Here is a 21496-nt window from a genome sequence, read left to right as displayed (position 1 = left end):
GTGATCTCCAAAGCCCTCGAACCTCACACCTCTTGCATTAAACGACTTCCAAAAACTCCTTCAGCATGTCACCACAATCGTCTAGGCTCGGAAATGTTCTTCTCGCTGCATCCCTCATAAGCACCTCCGCCGCACAAAATACCACGAATACCACAGGACCAGCTGAATGCAACCCGAGCGGCCGTACACCTTCTTACGAGCAGCCTGTAAATGGCACAGGTACGTGGAACGTCTCTGTCGGGAACGCAATCGACCTCTACGTCTCCCTCACATTCGGCGAATCCCGTAACAACCCTCGCAACAGCATCGGTAACCGCGTCTTCGACCCATGGACATACGCATACATTAGCGCTCCCGAAAACACCACAACCCAAGCATGTCTATTTATGTTTGATGCACTAGACAATCACCGGCAAGGCGACGGCCAGAATGGTTGTGACGGCGTGATATCACAGAAATGCCAAGATCTACTGGAGAAGAAATATCAATTTCCTGTGAACATTCTTGACCTCATCGACAGCTCATCAAAAGGTTTTCGATGCCCTAGCTTGACGCTTGACAAAGATGAAGTGGACGAGGCTTGTGGTGAAGGGTTCTTCGGCGGAATTAGCACGAGTAAGTGCAGCATCTCATTCTCTCCACCAGCTTATCTACGACCACATCACATCTAGATTGGAATCCCTAACGCGTGATCTAGCCCTTACAGCAAATCTCACAAACACTACTTGCAACGCCGCTCCTCCAGGCATCGACGTACCAGCTGGCTTCAGCACGCGCGGACTCTTCGGTACGGGGCCCACAGAAGCACCCTGGGAGTATGATACCGATGTCGACAATTTCACTTGGTACGATGAATACATTACGAGGCCTGTCCCAATTCTCGTTGCTGCTGCATCTGACGATGCTCCGGGCGGTGTGACAAAGGTCGTTTGCATTGCGCCTGATCATGTGCGAGAGGGAAGTCGTGTGCCGCCCGAGTCTGTGAACAATGAGAATGCAGCAGCGGGTATGGAGTGGGGTAGGAAAGCGGGGATGGCGACATTGGTGGCAGGTGTGGTGGTTATGTCTTTTGTGATTGCGTAGGTGCTGCGCTACATGAATGAATATGATGATGTATATACATGATAAGTTGATAATGTGTACCTGGCCAGAGTCGCGCCAGACAGCAGATACCAGATTCGAAAGCTCAAGTGTCACTTGATGCATTTTCTCACACTAATCATCTTCTACAGAGCTCATTAAAGACTATCCTTCCGATCAAACGACAAAGTGGAAACTCATTGGTTTCCATACTCTGCACTGTGTACGATATCTTCGAATGATCATTCAGAGGGGTTTTTTCGTGGAAGAGAGATGTGTATTTTGAAGAATTTGGCGGCGCAAATAATAAACCCCTAGACGATCTTGATCGTTTGCCCACTAATACATTTGGTTGGTAAGTGCCTCGCGTGGCGACTGCGTATGCCGTCACACTGCTCTGGTGAAATATGTCGATCCCTCTAGATCTACTTGTGTCTCAGACATTTTCCACAGTGCGACTTTCCGTGCAGTATACCTGGTACTACCGTGCATACTCATGAATCTTCAACAATGACTTGGCGTTGCAGTCCTCCAATACCAAGCCGCTTTCATCGATCATAGAGAATATGCCTCAAAGCCTCCAAGGGCGACTCAATGAATGGTGTGCAGTCGTCGCTTGCGCTCGCAGCTCAACTCATGGATCTCGATATCCAACCGTCTGATCTTTTCCATGGCTTCATCGATGGGGCTGTCATGCTGAAGAATGACACTTGTCGTAATTGGGATGTTCGGCAGACTATACAAGCTACTGGGGATCTGTGGTTCTGTGAGACGCGACGGCGCTGGACGAAGACTAGGACGTCCGAAGATTACGGCTCCTTTACTGGCTATAGAAGTGGGGGGTTGAATGCTTCTGAATGCTGATTCTGGGAAGAGCTGTTGCAGGCGGGTACAATCGCAAAGAGCCACATCTCGGCATGCATTGAACAAGGTGGAGCTTCCCTGATGCCACCGAAGCTTATTTTTGGTGGTAAGGTATTTCCGATCCAGCCTACTCCCAGCCTTGTCAAATAGTCGTTGCAGCACATCTGTGGTTGTAGTCAAATAGTCCTGCCCATCTGGTACTCTTCTCCACTTATGACACAAAAGGTTGTCAGATCCACCTGCTGGTAGGATGACGTCTCCGAAACCATTAGCAAATAGAACCAAGGCGTCGATGTCTTCGATAAGCTTGATCCATCCGCCATGATTCCTCCTAACAGTCGTTTTCTTGAGCTTATAGAGCGCATCTTGGTGGACTATGGATTTGAACTCGAACCCATATATGCTCTCGTGAACTGAGCTTGGCATACAAACTCCAGGTGTCTCACGTTGACGGTTGATATTTTGAGCGAGGAGAAAATCTAGAAGCGACCAAATGTCCAGTATTTCGTCCATAAAGGTATGCTTATCGTCCTCGAACAGAACTATAGTCCGATTGTTCAACAATATTTCTTTAGCCGACGACCCTGATACAATGTTCGTATCGAGACTGATTGTCTTTCCGTTCGCCTGGAAAGGTTCCAACCGATGACGGTGCTGGACTATGTGCAACATGACGTTAGTTGCAGGGACAAGCCACGATTGTTTCCCGTCAACGTCATGGAGTACTATTGGGCTACCTTCCGCGAATTGAATGATCCTCTGATAAGGACCGCTTCTGTGGAAGTGACTCTTTCCATCCTTGAGACCAAATCTGACATCCAACGCCGCGACTCCAAACTGCTGGAAGCCGAGAGATCCTCCCGTACACCTCGGCCCTGAATTAGCTTCCTCGGTTTTGGTGTAGTCGATGTTCTCGTAATTCGCGTGGCTAGAACCAAGGCAAATAGTTGCCTCCGAGCACCATCCAACGATGGCTCGTAGTGATGCAAGGTCCTGCAGATTAACTTCTTCGAGCATGGCACGCGAAGCACAGCGCGAAATACCGTCCTGATACGATAGCGGTGTCTCTTGATCGGGACTAGAGACGGCGTGCCATTGAACCCGATCGAGTTGCCGCCGAACTGGGACAAAGATGTGTGAGAAGCCCTTCATCACTAAGCCTCCATCATACTCAAATACGTGTCGAGCGCCTGAGAGCCCCGCTAGAAGCTCTAACGATGCTTCAAGACCAACTTCGTCAGCTCTTTCGGATATAGGAAACCCGGAAACGATACATGCACCATCAAAAAGAGGCATCCAGCATGCCTTCTCAGATTCATCGATCAATTCGCAATTGATTGTGATCTCGAAAACACCTTCACGCATCTGAGCAAGTGACGGGCTTGAATAAGCCAGTTGCTTTTTGGACGGCGATGTCGTGAATGCAGAGCTAAACCAAGATAGTTGCTGAGCAAACTCTACAAGCAGGCTTCTTTCGGTAGCATGCGCCAAAAAGGTGGCGAAGGGATCGAGATCGGGTTCGTAGATGACATTGAAGTTGATGGAGAGGCCCCGATCACTTTCTAGGTCAATTTGAACTGGTCTTGCTGTATCCGATGCCACCATAGAAGCGTGAATGGCATCAAGAAGCTCCAAAAAGAACGTTCCAGTAGAGGGCCATGTCATCTCGATATAGTTGGCACATGTCGAGGCTTGTGCATATAGCGCGGAACCGGTAAGAGTCAAGACTGACCCGAACCTGGGTATGTCTTCTCTGTATTGATCCTGCATGAACTTCTCAATCGACCAGCGCATTTGAAATGTAGCTTCGTAACCATGTAGTGTGGAGCGGTATTTTGTCTCTGACACTATCGTCTCGATGTTGCGCATTGCGATACTGTCATCATCATAAAGCTCACGGCGGACGTCTAGCGCGAAGCGCTTTAATATATCCGTTGATCTTGGCTCGGATATCATTGCCTCAATCACTGCACTAGCTGCGTCCTTGTTGCAAAATTCTGAGGATTCGATCCAGTCGCTCGGTAGCGTGATTGGCGCCTGATTGAGCTCAAGCCGCTTCTGGTGAAGCTTGAACTCCTGCGTCTGATCAGACCAGTCGGGGCGAATCTCTCGTAGGGAAGGATGGTCTGAGCTGTGATCAGAAGATAGAATTGAACAAAGGGTCACCACGATCTCAATCCTGAATTCCTCTACCAGAGATGTTCCCATTAGGACAAGTTCCATGTTTCTCCAGTTGGCGTCAGTAAAAGACGTAATCCCTGTAGCGAATTTGTTGTTCAGCCTACTACAGCAGTCCATGAGAAGGATTTCGAGGCTGTTCCTGACGCTTGTCGGAGAGTATCGCGCCATTATGATTCCGGCCCACTGATGAGCGCCGGCATGCTTATAGATAGTGCGGGCAAATTGTTGTATGAAACCCAGGGGAGTAACGAAAGCTACGGCCGAGTGTGGCAGCTCTCCGTTATGCCCGGACGACGTCTTTGTTCCATGTAAGCTCCTTGCGCGTAGCTTGTGATCTGCGTACTTCGCGACTTGGATCGCATCTGCAGTTAATCCCCACATAGTTCCAAGCATGGGTGTAGAACTTGATCCGCACATGGTTCCAAGCATAGTTGTAGAACCTGATCCGAAGTCTTGGCCTCCAGCTTGTGACCTTCGTTCGAGGTCCCAATAAGTTATTCCATAGTCGAGGCCTTGGCTGGCAGTGGGTGATCCGCCGATACTGAGGAAAGCAGGCTTCGCTCCCTGCTTCTGTAATTGTCTGACCTTTTCAACCTCGGCAGCACGGCGTCGCATCTTGGTATCGACTTTCTCACACAGTTTGCAACGCGCATCCACCTGAATGGTCTGCATAATTAACTTCATCCCACATGTTTCTCCAATCCTTAACTCTTTTGCGCAATGTTGGCGGAAGTGCCCCCATTTCCAATCCCCGCATTTGAAACGGTGTTGATCGTAGAAGCACATTACTCAATGGTTTGAAAGAGTGTGTGTTAATGAGAGAGTCAGTTTATCGGTTGAGGGTGGCGACGACGGGTTGTTTATGTTCACGGGGGATGGTAATCCTTCTTTCCGTGCCCTGGTCTGTGTGGTGGTGGCTGAGCACAACTCTCCATTGCTCTCCCAATCACAACTTTCGTTTGCCAACCCCAGCCAGCCTCCATGCGACTGCACCTTCGCTAAAAACCAGCATGCATGTCCAGCTGGACCAACAAGAGCCAATGAATGACGACTAGTTGCATGCGTCTAGCCATAAGGCATATTCGGGAGAGGGAACGGATCTGCCTTCTTTCGGCCTTGTTGGCAGCCTGATTCCTTGTATGGTTACTGCGACTCCGATTATCTACTGATCTTTGATGCTACCAGAATTCTCCTTCAGATCGCAGATGTCGAGGCGCTCGAGGGCATTGCCTTGCTCATACCCACGGACATCAGCAGCCCTAAGGCGAATCTAGTACATCAAAATCCATCGCGTCTTCATCCCCATAGTCACTATCCATCACACCTTCGCTATCTGCAAATTCCTCCACTTCCGCCCGATCATGAACCACCTCAGACGTATTCTTGACCGCAGTATACACGTCGGCCGTGTCTTCTTCCCGCTCTACACGACCCGAATCTCCAAGACTGCTCAGTCCGCGTTGAAACCAATCAATGGTTCTGTGCAACCAATTAGATTGTATCTCGGCGCATTCAATCTTCAGCCCTGTATCATCTTGACAACAACTCCATTCCTCCGGCTCTTCGAGGACTTCGTCCAAAAGAGCGGTGGACCCAAACACGTTTTGTACTTCCGAAGCAATCTCCTGGTTTGAAAATCCGTCAAATTCGTGAAAGTCTGCAAATAGATCCTGGAGGGCGTACTCAAGTTCGTGTAGCTCATCGATAAGAGGATCGAGTTGCTTGCCTAGCATCTTACTTCGGGCCGCGAAGTCCTCTTGAGCCCAGTCGAGCTTGAATGTATACCATATATGTATGGCTTCAGGAATAACATGACCGTCCAGAAGGAGTTGTTCAAGATAGTTCAAGTCCCTGCCTCAGATCTTGTTCTTGTTGAGCACTTTGTGCAGTTGATTGAACAGGTAATCGTTAGTCGGCTGGGATAAGTTGTTCGTTTCGTTCCTGAAATCTTCCATAACGCCAGCTACGTCTTCTTCTAACTCTTCAAGTCTCTCGAACGGTTCGTACGCGTAATCATAGCGTTTTCTCAAGGCGGTCACATTGCCCTCGGCCTTGCAAGCCTGGGCCAGAAGATGCTCGACGCGGGCGATCATGCCGTAATGGATTAGTTCGGCATCGCATAGCGGACATGATCGAACAGCGGTAAAGAGTTCGAACTGAATCGCAATCTTGTACCTGGGGTAGTCTAATGAGTCTTGCTCTTCGCTCTCAAGGAAGTGCAGCCGGCATGTACCGCGCTTCGTATCGGTCGGAGGTGTCTCCACTGGCAGCGGCGTATGTTCAGGAATTTTGGTGCAGCTTCCGTTCGGCCTTGAAGCGGTCGGCATAGGCATGATGGCTGGATTATTCCTGTAGGGTCGCTACGACGTTGAGAAGACCACACAGTATCTCGGTGGCACCTCTGATGCAATATGTAAAGACCTAAAAGTGATGTGAGGCTGTCGAACAGGTATACAGTCTTCATATCTCTACCAAGATTCTAGTATTAGTATGGAAATTCGTCTCATTGGACGTTGAATGGGGATGGACCACGGCCCACCAGAGTCCTATGGTTGAGCTCATCATCCGCACCTCGAATGCTCGTGGAGGCGCATTTGATTTGAGCAAAGATAATACCATGCAAATCTGGAAGAGAAACTTTCGTCTCTTCGTGGTCATGTCAGCTGCGTCGACCTTGGATGGAACATGATCTTTGGCGGGCTTGGTTCGCGCGTAGACACTCTCTAGTCAACTCCATGGAGGAACTCATTCAGGACCGCGCTCTTGGATTTCCGGTATATCGCGCAACATGTCGTTCACCGAGGGATTCAAAGCAACTTGAAGCAACCAAGGCGAAGTTGCTGATGGTCGTTGTTTTCGTACACAGCTCATTCGCCAGCCGTAAGTGTCCAGAGCCATTGCGTTCCATCAACTCCCACTGCTATGCATCGCGAGCGCCGGAAGAGAGCAGATACCAGCCCTGGTCGATTTCGCAACGCGAAACAGTATTTTTCGTGATGTTTGACGATGTTGCGAGATGCAAGAAGCTGCTTCGCTGGCAAACCTCGACGATCCTGCCTTGTTTTTCGGCAACGCCCAGCCCCAGCCGCGTCTGGGCAGTCTCGCAGCGCGTCACCGCCCTCCGCAAAAACCTCCAGCTCTCACCTCAACTCTTCCATCCCAACTGCTCTGCGCAGGAAGAAGTTTCATCGCATCTCGCATCGTGCTCGCGAGCCAAATTGACCAGCAAGACAAGCCTTGCTTCCCGTCCAGCGTTGCAGCGGGCCACTCAAGAGCTGCCCGCCGTTCCAGGGTAGCTTCTCCATTCCCCACCAACCACAGCGCCCTTCACTCCCGGTTACCCGGAATCTCGCAACCATGTCTTCCAACCGCCACGGCCACGACAATTCGCACAACGTCTCACGCGTCTTGTACGACCATGTGAATGGGCAGAACAACCGCAATAATAACCACAATGAATCCACCCCGCTCCTCCACAACATCATCCCCTCGCACATCCACCCCGATGGCGAGTCCGGCCGTAAGGGCTTCCACCCATCCCACTTCATCAACGTAGCCTGGCGCTCCGGCAGCAATGCAGCAAAGTACACCAACCTCCTCTGGCCCTTTGTCATCGTAGCCATTGTGCTGCACTTTGCTGCTCCGTCAATGCCCATTGCCATCTTCGCGACCAGCTACATCGCCATGGTGCCCGTAGCCAATCTCCTGGGTTTCGCGGGCCAAGAGTTTGCAAGGAAGATGCCAAAGGTCAGCGGAATTCTGATCGAGACTGCATTCGGAAGTATTGTGGAAATCATCCTATTCATCATTTTGATTGCCAAACATCATTCTAGGGATGGTTCGAGCGAGCATGGAAACCTCATTCCGGTCATCCAGGCGGCGATCCTGGGATCTATACTGACAAACTTGCTGCTTTGTCTTGGACTGTGAGTACTCCACGACAAGTTCAAGTGTGCGCGTTATACTGACTTGGATGCTAGCTGCTTCTTCGTCGGCGGCCTCCGCCAGATGAGCCAGAAATTCCACGCTTCCGTCAGCGAAGTCGGATCCGGTCTGCTCCTCGTAGCCGGATTCGGTCTGCTCATCCCATCAGCCTACTACTCCGCGCTCAAGGGCTCTGCGGTCGCTCACGCATCAAAGCACCACGAGTTTACGGAAAAGATCCTGCAGCACAACGTCCTCAGGATCAGTCAGGTGACTTCCATCCTCCTCATCATCGCCTTTTGCATCTTCATCTGGTACAATGCACGCTCCCAGCACTCGCTCTTCGACGAAGTTCTCGAGGCGGACGAACATGCTGATCTGGACCACCACGAGGATCTTGCCAAGCCGAAGTTTACTTTTACAGAGTGCATGGTTGCGCTTGTCCTGTCCCTCGCTATCGTCACGCTCCTCGCCGTCTTCCTCGTCGAGCGCATCGAAGATGTTGTTGAATCTGGGGTTCCAGACCAGTTCCTCGGCCTCATCATGCTGCCGCTTGTCGAAAAGGCGGCTGAGCATCTGACTGCTATTGACGAAGCGTGGGATGGTCAGATCAACTTTGCCCTCTTCCACTGCATCGGTCCGTCTATCCAGACTGCTCTCTTCAACGCTCCGCTGGTGGTTATTGTTGGCTGGATCATGGGTAAGGATATGGACCTCAACTTTGAGATCTTCATGATTGTCTTGCTGGTGCTGGCTATTGTTGTGGTGGGTAACTTCCTTAGGGACGGCGAGTCGAACTACCTTGAGGGCGCTATGCTTATCATTGTTTATGTCATTGTGGCTGTGGCTGCGTGGTACTATCCTAACCCTGATGTCGCTACTTCGAATGGTGCGGAGTAGTGGGGGCAGGGAGAGAGTGAGATCTATTGGTCGAGGTAGCGACGCCGTGTCTGACGGAATTGCAACCAGCCCATGTCGACTTTGGTCATGTTAGCTACCTCAATATTTAGCTCTAACGCGGTCTGGCTCTTAAATATGCTGATTGCCACTGGGCGATTTGCAATGTCTAGCACACGAGGAGGGACTATACGATCACGATTCATGTACACTTATTAACGCACATCGTAACGAGTCATCATGATTATAACATTGTATAACCTATTCTGTAACAATAAGCCACACCATCCATCATGATCCGCCGTACAATCTCAACTCATCAATCAGTGCACATGTGCGCCAGCCAGCTTGACCAGTTTAGGGAAATCGGGCGTTCCAAACCCAGTAATCGGATCCCAGCCTTCCGTAACGGGGAAACCTTGAACGTTGCATCCATAGCTGAAGCCCTTGGTAATATCAGTAAGTCCCTTGTACCCCTTCTTGTACAACCAAGGGTTCAAGAAACCTAGGGCGGGCTTGCCACTGGCCAACAGCGCATCGTTGACCAGGGCGAAGATACCAGCAGTCAATGGGCAAGACGCCGAAGTACCAGAAATGGTGCCTTCAGTGCCATTCCAGAAGTAGGCAAAGTACAGACCTTGGGCAGCCAGATCAGGGTATCCGCGGCCCGTCTTGTTGTACAGACCCTCGTAGGTATCGCCGAGCGAGTCAACGTACTGTGGCACGACGCTGTCTTGGTACCAAGGGCGAGGGAAGTAGTTGCTAAAGCCACTGCCGCTGGAGTAGAGGTCGCGGAAACCAGCAGACGTGTTGCGACTTGGGCGGTAAGCCGATTCCTCGGGCTCAAAGTTCATGGTCGCACCGACAGTTGTGACGTAGGGGCACGAGGCGGGGAAGTTGGGCAGGAATTGGTACTTGTTGCGGCCGTCGTTTGTGTAGCAGGTATCTGTGCCGCCGAGACCGCGGTCGCCGGAGGAGAAGAAGAGGGTTGTGCCTCTGGCACCTACTTGAGCGAATTGCTTGCAGACACGCTCGGCGTAGCTCTTGGGCACGGTCTGCTCCGAGTCGCCGTACGAGGTGGAGATGATGCGGGGGATGGAGTGCTGGGAGAGCAGCCAGTTCACCCACACTAGGTAGGGCTCGTTGGTGTTTGTGGGAGTGGAGACATCGGGTGTGAAGGGAGGTGAGCCGCCGGTGGAGAAGGAGGTGATAGGTGTTTTCCAGCTGATGCCCGAGATGGCTTGAACATCGAGGTTGGCCTCGCGGCTGATGCCCTCGACGGTGGACTGGTTGTAGGTCAGAGGACCGTCTTGAGTGGGGCCGTTGTCGATAGAGATTTGCTTGAAGGCGTAGGCTTGGGATACGGCTTCTGGGCGGTATTTCTCCAGGAACATCTTGGTGTCGGGTCGAATGGGGATCTCGCCGAGGTAGTTTGTGAAGCCGACGCTGTTCTTGCGGCTGGCTTTGGTGTGGTACCATTTGGTCTTGTAGAGAGTCTGGAAGCATTCCGGGGTGACGGATGTCACGTTGCAGACAGCAGAGATGGAGGAGTTCTGGGGTGTGTGATAGCTCGCGGGCACCTCGACTGCCTCATCGACAAACGTCGCCTCATTGGGGGCAACGCGGAAGAAGGATGTGGTAGGCTGGATGGTGTCGATGTGAGCGTGCAGGTGGCGGGGCAGAGACCAGGCAGTTGTACGCGCAACAATGGAGCCATCCTTGTGCTTGTAGGTGTGGTACTCGGTGTCGAGAAGGCTCTCGACCATCTCAATGGGAAGATGGACAATGACCCAATCCTTGGCTGAGCTGTAGCCCACATTGTCGGTGTCGATACCGCTTTCGCGGAGCCACTCGTGCACCAGGTCGTGAGTCTCGGAGCTAGGCGCAACCAGCTCGTCAACCTCATCGGCGCTCAGATGCTGACCGTAGCGCTTGTGGTCTGGGTCGGAGACTATGCCATGTCAGCTACTCAAAGGTACCCGGATTTCAATTGCAGCAAACATACCTTCACGAAGATGGCGGTCAAGCTCCTCGAATCGACCTTGCTTAAGACCGATCTGCAGCTGGATAGTCTTGCCACCATGTGCCCTCTCGAGCTTGGTCCATTCCCTGGGCGCATAATGCGTCTCCTTGACAACATACGGGCTTCGAGCCTGGATAGGAGAAGCCAACGCATCACGCGCGGCAACAGCGGCCAACACAACAGTCGCGAAGATCTGCATAATGAATACTGGTCTTGAGAGCAAGATGGCAGACGCGCTCCGTCGCATCCAGCAGTCTTGATAGCTATTTAAGCTTCAGTGAAGCACCGGCTAACGTCGCGTCATTACTACCCAGAAGTTCGTTGGTACCTTGGCGTACTCCAGGGTCTGCTGCCCCATGTGGAAGGTTGATAATAAGGTGCATAGTACTTGCATGTCGATCCCCGTATAGTCGGAAGGAACGCAACTGCTTTCCTATCGCCTGGGAGCGCGCAATCTGCATCGCGGCTAACTGGAGATTGCCAGGATGGTACAAACGACATGGGGCATGCACATGGCGTGCTGCAATTCGTGGCGTGGTGACATGATAACGGTAATGACGATGTTCGCAGAGGCCGGGGGCAAGGCTTGGAACATTGCAGGTCAGTTGGTGTTGCTAACGGAACAGCCTCGGAAGTAACCGCGCTAACGCCGGAATAGGAAGCTACAAAACTTGGACACATTCGTGCCGCTCGATAAACAAGCAAAGTCAAGCCGCTAGTCGGTGGAACTGACGGCATTCAAGCTGGTCTTGGTAGAGCTTGAGTCGGTCTTGGGAAGGTGATTAAGTGGACCTTGTTCCGGACTCGACTGACTACCAGCGACGACCCCGCCGCGAACCTGGTTGACGGCTTCGAACTATTGTACTGGGTTCGGTGACCCAAGAACGTGTCTTTTGAGCTCTTCATTGGTAAATTGGACATCATGGTGCTTGTGTAAATCTGTTTCCTGCCATGTGCGCACGGGCAATGGAGATTAGTGCAGCGCGGTAGTCTAGCCTGACAAAGAATGATGTGAACTCTTGATGTCTATACTATAGTGTGGTAGTCCTCACTGGAAACTTGTTGCTCACTATGCTTGCTTCCGAAGATTCCAGGACGAGTGCGACGAAACAACCACATTCGATCTTTGTAAAGTCGCCTTGAGGTAATCGCGGCAACGACAATGATCACATACCAACCGGTTGTGGTCTTCCTCCTTCCACTACCGCCCAATGATCTCCCATCTCAACCTCCATCCTACACTCCATCACACAAAATCATGCTATCTATATGTCAACGATGCGACTTGTCACATGACTGCCAAGGACGCCACCGGCACTGCGGGGCTCATGACCTCGCCACCCAGCCTGGTGCTTGTTCACGGGCTGAAGATACCCTATTCATGCGACACCCTTGATCTTCACACGCAGACAAGCTGCGTCCTCCCAGCACGATGCAATCAATAGCTTCAGCCCAGCGACAACCTTCGGTGCCAAGCTCTGTGAATGATTGCTGCCAGATGTGTCGCTCATTTTTCGATTTTGTTGCCAGGCAACAGACTGGTCGAATAGCGAAAATGGTCTTTCATAACATTCAACAGCTGAAAGAGTCTTCAGAGAATGGCTGTCATATGTGCATCTTGATCTTATTGTGTATAACAGCTGAACAGCAGCGTCGGTACCTTGAAGAGCTGGAGCGCGCAAGCGAAGGCGAGCCCCAGTTCGTGGCTGTTGTTGGGTCCTACAATCTCTCCTCTGGAATAACTCCGTACCTATCCATTGAGGAAGCATATCCGAGGTCATCGGTATTAAGACAAAAACGTTTCTACGAATTCAAATGTGAGATTCCGACTGATGAGCATCAATTGAGTACGTATGACTGTCCCTTGTTGCACTTCTCTACTCATGTATCGGCTACCAGCGCGGCTCCTCAAGCGAGTGCAGCCCTCTACAGACTCTTTTGAGACTCTCAACATGATACGTTACTGGCTGAGAGAATGTGAAACGACTCACATGCGATGTGCGCAAAGAAGAGCCGAACGGTCTCGCCAAACTCCTACTCGACTGCTGCAAGTACAGCCCTTCAAACCAAGTTCCAAAGCCTATCTCCGCCAGACTGCTCAAATACCTGCAGATGCCAGGTACACGACTCTCAGTCATTGCTGGGGCCAACATATGCCAGTAAAGCTTCAAAGGAGCACGTTGCCAGCATTTCTGGATGGGATTGATGTTGACAAGCTTCCACCAACCTTCCAGCAAGCCATCATCCTCACCAAGTCGCTCGGCATAGAGTACATATGGATCGATTCTCTTTGCATTATCCAGGATGACGACATTGACTGGGCCAACGAGTGTACTCGAATGACGTCTGTCTACATGAATTCATTCATCAATATTGGGGCGAACGCGGCTGGAGATTCTCGGGGAGGTCTCTTTCAGCAACGGTCATGGAAATCTGTTAACCCCTTAGTGGTGCCACTCACGCATATACCCTCAGGTTGGCATCGCAAACCTGTTGTGTTATGGCCGAGTTATCCAATCGGAAACCTGCTCGATCACGCGCCGCTTGGGGACAGAGGGTGGGTCGTCCAAGAGCGTCTTCTTGCGTCACGCACTGTCCATTTCCTGAAACACAAAGTAGTATGGGAATGCGATGAATGTCAGGCATCCGAGACGGATGTTACAGGAAAGCTTGAAGACTTCCGTTTCTCTAGGAAGACATATCTAGCTGTACCCGTAGCACCGGGAAACGGCCGCGCTGGTCGCATCCGCGAGTTTCTGGGCACATGGACCAACATTGTCAGCTTATACAGCCACGCAAAGCTGTCGGTAGCCACAGACAAGCTGGTAGCATTATCTGGAGTCGCAAGATATATGTTTGAACATCGTCAGGACAATAGGGCTATGCAATACTACGCAGGCCATTGGAGCCAAGACTTCGAATTGCAACTGACGTGGCGTGCCACCCCCTTCAACCCTGGCAGTCGGTCACGGACTTACGTCGCACCTTCATGGTCGTGGGCGTCGTACAATGGCAAGGTTTCATTTCTAATGCCTTACGAAGAAACCTCATTGGCACAGCTCATCAGTATAGAGACCTTCCCACAATCGGACCCGTTTGGCGCGGTCTCAGCGAGCTCCCAGGGCTATCTCCGTTTTCGAGGTCCATTATGCAGAGCTGCTGTCACACACCTTGGACACTGGGATGAGGTATGGGGCTCTGGCACACTCAGATTGCTTTGGTCTGGCATCAACATTGAATGTCCTGATTTGTCATTTGATGAGCCTGACGAAGTAGTATTACTCGAGGATAGTGCTGAGCAGCAAAATTCCTTTGTCGTCTTCGGGATCTCACAATCTCATTTCATACTCCAAGGGATCCTACTGCAGTTGACTGGGGTTCAAAGAGGTCAATACCGTCGAATTGGTATCTTCCAAGTTGACAATCCTTTTCCGAAAGATGAGCAGTCCCCCTTTGTTAGTTTGCTAAATGCGTTTGGTGCTATGGATATACCTGAACAATACTATGAGCAGAGGGGAAACGATTGGTATGAGTTTATGATTGTTTGAAATTGATTAACAAGAGAGTTCAACTGTGCTCTAAGTGTCAACTTAGTTATACCAGTTGCCTTTTGCTTCTTTACAGCAATTTGACCCTACTTGGATTGACCTGCAATATGCAGTGTTATGTAATTGAGTACAACCATATATCTCCAGCGATATTAATAACAACAACTACGCTACATGCTAATCACCATATGGGAACCACTATAACCACAGCAAATCTTCCTCATCTACTAATCAGAGCGATCAAATGCCTGGCTTACAACTATACCAGCAAGTCTATATTCCAAAAGTTCAACTCCAAAACTTAGCATAACGTTAGAAACAATCTCTACGATAGTTAGGTTGCATCGTTTAATCTTCATTCAATCACAATCGGTCTATGCCACCTCACTGCCCATCCTCTAACCGAGCAGAAACAAGAACAAGAAAGCAGAAGAAAAAAGAACAGCTCTTCTATAGACTAATACTCGTATTGTTACAAAACTACAATAGTATCGGACTACGGAAAACAAAAACCACCAAATGGGCGGGCTAGAGGGAGACGGGCAAATAAAAGAACCCAGATTCGGCACCTCCTCTAAACCACCAAGAAGGCTCATTATCAAGCCTCTCTCTCTCTCTCTCTCTCTCTTAATCAATAAGCAAGCTATTCAACCTCGCCTCCGTAGCAATAACATCCAACGCCTGCTTCACCTCCAACACCCTCCTACACTCGCTCAACCAATCCTTACTCAGCACCTTGGCCCAACCCTGCAAGCCATTCATTTCGCGTGCCGCCGCATCCAAATCGCCTTCCTCGAGCAGAACCTCTGTCCTGCTCAGCACAGCCTCCACATCCGCACCAACCGCCAGTCCCGACTTCTTAAACAGGACCTTTGACATGGCCAAGCTAGCAAGATGGCTCGCCATGCCCGCGTCCTCGGGCAGCAGCGCCGCTTTCCTGACTTCCTGTGCAACGCGGCGGAAGCGGTCGATGAGGAGGGCAGAGCTGGGGATACCGCGTTGGTACGCGGCGGGGTTGATGGAAGCAATCGCCGCACTAACAACGGGGTCATCAGCCGCGATTTCTTTCAGGGCAGCGAGTTCCGTGACAAAAGGTTTGGGCGTGGCTTGTGTTTCGAGAGCCGACTTGACGGCCTCGACGGCCACGACGAGATGCTGCGTCTTGAGGTTGGCGTCGACGACGCTGTTCCACTCGCCCGTCAACTTCTCGAGCTCGTGGACAGACGACGAGAGTTCGTTGAGCTTGCCGAGGCGGCCGTCACGTTCTGCTTCGACGCGTTCGCGGACGTTTGCGGTAAAGGACTTTTGCATGTTGATGCTTTGCTCTAGGAGCTGGTTCTTGAGCTTCTGGTCGTAGACCTTTTGTGCGGCCTGCAATTCAGACTGGAGACGCTCTTTGTAGGATTGTGATAGACGCTCGCGCTCATTCTCAAACTCCTCCTTGAACTGGGCTTCTTGGGCTTGCATTTGGTGATCGAGACGTGTGACGAGTTCCTTGGCGGCTTGGTCGAATTCCGCGTGGGCGGCGGCGACCTTGTCTTCGGTCTGCTTCTGCAGGCTCTCCTTCATCATGTTGATGTCAGAAACGACCTTTGCGAGCTCGCTCTTGGCCTTGTCAAGCGCAGAGTTGTATTTGCCATCGTGGGCGTTGTCGGCGTTGATGACGGTGATGATGTCGTTGACGATCTTGACAACGTCTTGGACAACGGGCTCGGTGGCGGAGGGGACGCTGAGGTGGTCTAGCTGGGAGATGGGCTTGGCTGGAGTCTCCTTCTTGACGACCTCCTTGACCGGGGCGGCCTTCTTCTCTTCTGTCTTGGACGGCGCGGGTGAAGGTGCGCCGGAGGAGACCTTGGGCTGTTGACCGCTCGACTCGGTGTTGTCGGGCTTCTTGTTGGCGTCGACAGCGCTCAGATGGGGGCCCTTGGAGCCCAGGTCGCTCTTGTTCTCCTGGGCTGGGCGCGCCGTCAAGCCGCTCCGTCCAGGGATAGTGACCTTGTTCTCGCCCGAGATCTGAGGGTGCAGTCTCGGTTCTCCAGCGCGGCCGGGGAATCGTCGCCTGAACTCGCGCTCCTCAAAGTATGCAACGGCATCCTCTCCATAGGGAATGTATTCGGTGAAGAAGTCGTGGAAGTTGTCCGAGACGAGCGAGTACCAGACACCGCCGGCATAACCAAGACCAGAGAGGACGGTGAGCCAGAGAAGGAGCTTGCGGAAGATGCGTCGCTTCTTCTTGGGCTTGGGCTGGATTGGGTCGGGGGCTATGCTCGACGATCCGGGGCCGGTGGGCGGTGTTGTCTTTGGCGATATGGCGGGCGCATCGCGAGAGGCTGCAGCAGCCACGGAGCTGTCGGGGGCGGGCGGTGCTTTGGGCACGTCCGAGGCCTGGATGGAGCCCTCGCCGACGGGGGCCGGGTTGGAGGGCGATGTGGTGGGTGCCGGGTTGGGGACGGCCGTCTCGCCCAGGTTCTTCTTATCGTCTGCGTAGAAGCGTTGGGCGACGTGCCATTGCGGGCGGGCGGCGCGGACCAATGGGCGGGCAGCTGGACGGGCCCTTAGGATAGAGGCGCGCAGCATGGTGGGCTGGCCCGGGAGATGGTGGATGTTTGAGGGGTTGGTGATGGTCGTCGATGTTGACCAAGGCCATGAAGATTTGGAGCTCAACCGACATCACACGTCAGGTGGTCCGTGTGTACCCACCTCCCTCTCGGCGCACACACAACCACGACACCGACAACACCATCCCAAATTCGACACAACGTCGACAACATGCCGTGTCAAGTCCACATTTGCTCGCTGCACACAAGTCGCTGCTGCTAACAATTTGCCGCTGCTAACAAGTCACTGCTGCTAACCAGTCACTAACTGCAGCTTCACTTTCCCCCATTCTCAACCACCCGCAGCCAGTCGCTTCTGCTCACCTTGACCCTCCAACTCTCTCTCTTCTTCCTTTCTCTATATTGCATTTCACCTCTGGCCCTTTCTCTCACTCAACATCTTGCTCGTACCTTCCGTTTTGCAAACTCAAAATAGACCCCGACTGAAACAAGACAAGTTAGCACAGCCTGGGGCGTCACCAGCTCGCAACGTCATCAGATCACGTCCAGAGCGCCGCCAACAGGCAGCCGCACTTCCACCTCAACAACACCCGCACACCTTCACCCCGCGCGTTTCTAGTTTCTAGCGGAGAGAGACCCACCTTCCAGATCCGTCTGCAGCGAGAAAATTTCACCTGTGGCTTCGTTCCTCGGCTACAAAGTGGCAAGCTCCAACACCAACATCAAGTCTGCACCTCCGTCAGCTGAGCAGAATCTGAACACCTGTCTCCACCTCCACCAAGGAACATGGCCAACAACGCGCGACAAAGCGCCGCGGCGCATGACGACGAAGATTATAGCTACGATCTTAGCAACGCCATATATGGTCACTTTCCCATCTCACCCCACCAGTCACGCGCCACTTCCCCAAACTCTTCCAAGAAAAGAAAACCCATCACCACCAGCGCCAACCAAAATCTCGCCAGAAAAACCACCATCTCACTCAACCGTCACAACGCACCTCCAACCTGGCTTCCGCAAGTCCAACAGTCTAACAAAAGAGAATACAACATGTCCATTCACCAGAGCACGTGCTTGAACCTGAACATGGCGGCGTCGGGACAGAGCTCAGAATCCGATCTGTGGATCTTACCCGAACTCGATGACTGGGAGGAAGGCGAGGAGACGGAGACGGAATCAAGTAGCCAGGGCACCCTATCGCCATCGGCATCGCAATCGTCGTCAACAGCACCCCAACCGCCAGCAGCACCTCAGGGACCGAATAAGTGGGCTGGGAGCTTTTTCCGCCGTGCAGCAAATAGTAATTTGGAACGTCTGCGGACTCGTCTTGAGGGGGATGGCTGGGATTTTGTGGGCGGGCGGTATCGCGATGACGAGATGAAGTGTCTGGGTGATGGTGGTGCTGGTGCTGAGGGAGAGGAGAGCTTGGATGAGGAGTTTGATGTTGTTGTTTTGTCGGGCGAGAGGGGGGTGTAGTACTTACTACTGGTTGGTCGTGAAAGAGAAGGTATCGGGTCACGAACTGATGATTAAGAGAAGTATGTGGGCGAAGACGAAGGGTCCGACTTTGACGACAACTTTTTATGACATGACCACACGAGGGTCTTTGCGGTTTTTTTCTCTCTAAAAGCGAGTGTTTTTCGATGATACCCCAGCTGTTTTTCTTTTGTACATGCTATTAGTTGGTTACGATGGTGGAAAAGTTGAGCAGAATATTACGAGTTATTAATGCAAACAAATATCGAGTCACAATGGTAAAAGGATGAACCCCAGATGAGAACCTGATGGCGGATGATGTTGTATCAACAAACACGGGAGTAGGCAGACTTGGCTTCGAGGAGCAACTCCCGAGCCGTCGGCCCGTTCCGCAAGGCTATGGCAAAGAGGCGGAGTTGACTTCAACAAGCAACCTCAAGCTTTCTGCTCCTGGCCTTGTCTCTGCCATGCCAATAGGGGATGTTGCAAGTAATCAGGACTCTGCGCCTCTGACGTCATTTGGAGGGCTTGGAAAATGTCGTTGTTACTCGGAGGTTTTAGTGTCGATAGGAGAAGAATCTCCTGCTCGCCTGGTCAGAGCGTAAAGCGGGTCAGGTGGGCAGGGGGGGTTGTTCTACGGCACTCATGCGTCTTATACTTGGGGTTTTGCTACCATTCCAGAGGAGACTGGTTTGGCGAGGGATTTGAGGGGTTGGGAGCGGTTGTGGTTGGTTGTTTCGAGCTTAGGCACCTGGCCTCTCTAAACGTGGGATGCCATTGCATCCGTCTTATGCAATGCATATGGTGCCAAGGCCCAACGAGAGCCCTTGAAAGATATAGGGTTGCATTCGGAAGAAGGAGCTTTTGCTATCCGTGGACTGTGGTTGATCGCTGGGTCGATACAACGTCAAATGTAGCCACACGACTGGGTACAGATGACAAAGGGATTATCGATGCGCTTAGCACGGAAGATGTACCTAGACGAGAACCCGATGTTGAGGTTGCGTTGATGAAGAATTCGCTATAAGAATGGAGCTCTTGTGTACACCAGGTATTCCAACCATCCATTCAACCACGATATCTTCAATATGTCGATTCCTGGACCATCGAGAATTACTCATGTTCCATCAGAGCAGTCGTTAGACGAACTTGTACAGTCTTTGCCAGCGATGATGACAATTTCTCTGGGCATCATGGTTGTACTGTCGGCTGTTATCGTGACCAGCGGTATATCAAAACCACCTCTAGCCAATTCTCCACGTTGGTATCAGACTGCACTTTTCAAACGACTGGAATTCCAACAGAATGGGGGGGCCATAATGAGCGAAGCCAGGAGGCGCTATGGCAAGCAGCTTTACAAGTTGATGACTGATACCGGCGAATGTCTCATCTTACCTCCGGAGTATACGGCTACGATTCGCAACTCAATGGATCTTAGCTTCGCTGAAGCAGTAGTCAGGGTATGCTTCTAAAACAGTTCATACGTCGTACTCAACTTATCACGCGTTAGATGTTTTCCGGAAATGTGCACGGCTTCGAAATGTTTGCCGTCCTGCTACACGAGAAAAGACTAGTACAGACCGTTGTGATGAAACAGCTCACCAAATACTTGAGTAATCAGATCAAGCAATCGAGTATATCATACAGAGCTAATGAATTTCTTCAGACACATTGACAAAGCCCCTCTCAGAAGAAGCCACTTATGCGTGCGATGTGATATTTGGTAAAGATCCTGGTACGATGCATCCACCATTCTTCTCTGCACCAATTAACCACGCTCGCAGAATGGAAAGAAACAGTCATTGCAGACTCCATCCTCCAACTCACCGCCCGTCTGTCCACCAGAATCTTCCTCGGCGACACCATGTGCCGCAACGAAGACTGGCTCTCTGCCTCAAAAGCCTACACCGTCAGTCGATTTCCATTTTCAAGAAGAATATTGTATTCGAAAAGGATGAAACAAGTCAGATATTACCACCAGACTAATGTAAAAGAATCCTAGGCAACATGTTTCATCATGACTCTCAAAATGGCAGCACTCCCTCCGTATCTAAAATACCTCGTCCCCTACCTTTCCTCGGAAGCCAAAACCGTACGTGAAAACGGAAACCGATGTCGCGAGATCCTGACCCCATTATTGACCCAACGCCAAGCGCTAAAGGAAGAGGCTAGACGGAACGCGCAGCCCGAACCCGTTTTCAACGACATGATTGACTGGTACGAGCAGGAAAGCAAGGGCACGAACTACGATGCAGCGCTTTTTCAGACTGCGCTGTCGTTTGTCGCGATACATACGACAAGTGAGCTGCTGACGCATGCCCTGACGCTATTAGGGAGTGAGCCGAAATTTGTAGATGCGCTTCGGGAAGAGATCGTGCGGGTGTTGAGCAGTGAGGGGTTAACAAAGGGGGCGCTAGCACATTTGAAATTGATGGATAGCTGCTTGAAGGAGTCGCAGAGGTACAGGCCCGCTGCGTATTGTAAGTTGCGAAAAAACCCGTCTTTTATCTTTTTCTTGGAAAATGGCGAGAGAGAGAGAGAGAGAGAGAGAGAGAGAGAGAGAGAGAGAGAGAGAGAACAAAGAAGAACAACAATTATAAAAATGACAAATCTAACATTCAAACCAAACAGTAACAATGCACCGCAAAGCCAAACGCACCGTCATTCTCTCCGACGGCACCGTCATACTCAAAGGCCAACAAATCGCCGTAGACGGCTACCACATGTCCGACCCAGCCATCTACCCCAACCCAAAACAAATAACGACATCTATCGCTAACTACCGCATGCGTCTCGACCCCAACCCCACCAAAGCCAGCCAAGCCCATTTCGTTATCCACCGACCCAGATAATCTCTCCTTCGGCCACGGGTGTACAAGGCTGTCCCGAGCGGTTTTTCGCCGCGCACGAGATGGAGATTGCGCTGTTCCATTTCCTGCTCAAGT

General features: G+C 51.6%; 9 protein-coding genes across 9 annotated transcripts; 5 read left to right on the top strand and 4 right to left on the bottom strand.

Moving 5' to 3' along the window:
- Window positions 1–65: 65 nt before the first annotated feature.
- Window positions 66–1083, top strand: GT037_010713 (uncharacterized protein; the record flags this gene model as incomplete). The annotated part of the gene is made up of 2 exons (XM_038935760.1): window positions 66–615; window positions 698–1083. 2 exons carry the CDS (start codon window positions 66–68, stop codon window positions 1081–1083), a joined length of 936 nt encoding a protein of 311 aa, XP_038781530.1.
- A 588-nt stretch (window positions 1084–1671) lies between these two features.
- Window positions 1672–4740, bottom strand: GT037_010712 (uncharacterized protein; the record flags this gene model as incomplete). The annotated part of the gene is made up of 1 exon (XM_038935759.1): window positions 1672–4740. One exon carries the CDS (start codon window positions 4738–4740, stop codon window positions 1672–1674), a length of 3069 nt encoding a protein of 1022 aa, XP_038781529.1.
- A 644-nt stretch (window positions 4741–5384) lies between these two features.
- GT037_010711 (uncharacterized protein) lies at window positions 5385–6458 on the bottom strand (the record flags this gene model as incomplete). The annotated part of the gene is made up of 2 exons (XM_038935758.1): window positions 5385–5976; window positions 6133–6458. 2 exons carry the CDS (start codon window positions 6456–6458, stop codon window positions 5385–5387), a joined length of 918 nt encoding a protein of 305 aa, XP_038781528.1.
- Window positions 6459–7482: 1024 nt separating this feature from the next.
- GT037_010710 (vacuolar h+ ca2+ exchanger) lies at window positions 7483–8949 on the top strand (the record flags this gene model as incomplete). Its single annotated transcript, XM_038935757.1, has 2 exons — window positions 7483–8051; window positions 8106–8949. The coding sequence occupies 2 exons, from the start codon at window positions 7483–7485 to the stop codon at window positions 8947–8949; spliced, it is 1413 nt and encodes a 470-aa protein (XP_038781527.1).
- A 320-nt stretch (window positions 8950–9269) lies between these two features.
- GT037_010709 (tripeptidyl-peptidase 1 precursor) lies at window positions 9270–11168 on the bottom strand (the record flags this gene model as incomplete). Its single annotated transcript, XM_038935756.1, has 2 exons — window positions 9270–10897; window positions 10952–11168. The coding sequence occupies 2 exons, from the start codon at window positions 11166–11168 to the stop codon at window positions 9270–9272; spliced, it is 1845 nt and encodes a 614-aa protein (XP_038781526.1).
- Window positions 11169–13122: 1954 nt separating this feature from the next.
- Window positions 13123–14517, top strand: GT037_010708 (uncharacterized protein; the record flags this gene model as incomplete). Its single annotated transcript, XM_038935755.1, has 1 exon — window positions 13123–14517. The coding sequence occupies one exon, from the start codon at window positions 13123–13125 to the stop codon at window positions 14515–14517; it is 1395 nt and encodes a 464-aa protein (XP_038781525.1).
- Window positions 14518–15144: 627 nt separating this feature from the next.
- GT037_010707 (mic60 pyrtr) lies at window positions 15145–17094 on the bottom strand (the record flags this gene model as incomplete). The annotated part of the gene is made up of 1 exon (XM_038935754.1): window positions 15145–17094. One exon carries the CDS (start codon window positions 17092–17094, stop codon window positions 15145–15147), a length of 1950 nt encoding a protein of 649 aa, XP_038781524.1.
- A 767-nt stretch (window positions 17095–17861) lies between these two features.
- Window positions 17862–18551, top strand: GT037_010706 (uncharacterized protein; the record flags this gene model as incomplete). The annotated part of the gene is made up of 1 exon (XM_038935753.1): window positions 17862–18551. The coding sequence occupies one exon, from the start codon at window positions 17862–17864 to the stop codon at window positions 18549–18551; it is 690 nt and encodes a 229-aa protein (XP_038781523.1).
- A 1088-nt stretch (window positions 18552–19639) lies between these two features.
- Window positions 19640–21403, top strand: GT037_010705 (uncharacterized protein; the record flags this gene model as incomplete). Its single annotated transcript, XM_038935752.1, has 6 exons — window positions 19640–20011; window positions 20062–20164; window positions 20218–20286; window positions 20336–20460; window positions 20554–21031; window positions 21183–21403. 6 exons carry the CDS (start codon window positions 19640–19642, stop codon window positions 21401–21403), a joined length of 1368 nt encoding a protein of 455 aa, XP_038781522.1.
- Between the last annotated feature and the right edge of the window lie 93 nt (window positions 21404–21496).

Source organism: Alternaria burnsii (genome assembly GCF_013036055.1).
Source record: "Alternaria burnsii strain CBS107.38 chromosome Unknown 733, whole genome shotgun sequence".
Lineage (NCBI taxonomy): Eukaryota > Fungi > Ascomycota > Dothideomycetes > Pleosporales > Pleosporaceae > Alternaria > Alternaria burnsii.
Note: the sequence above shows the minus strand (reverse complement) of the source record. Positions and strands in the feature narration are given on the sequence as shown.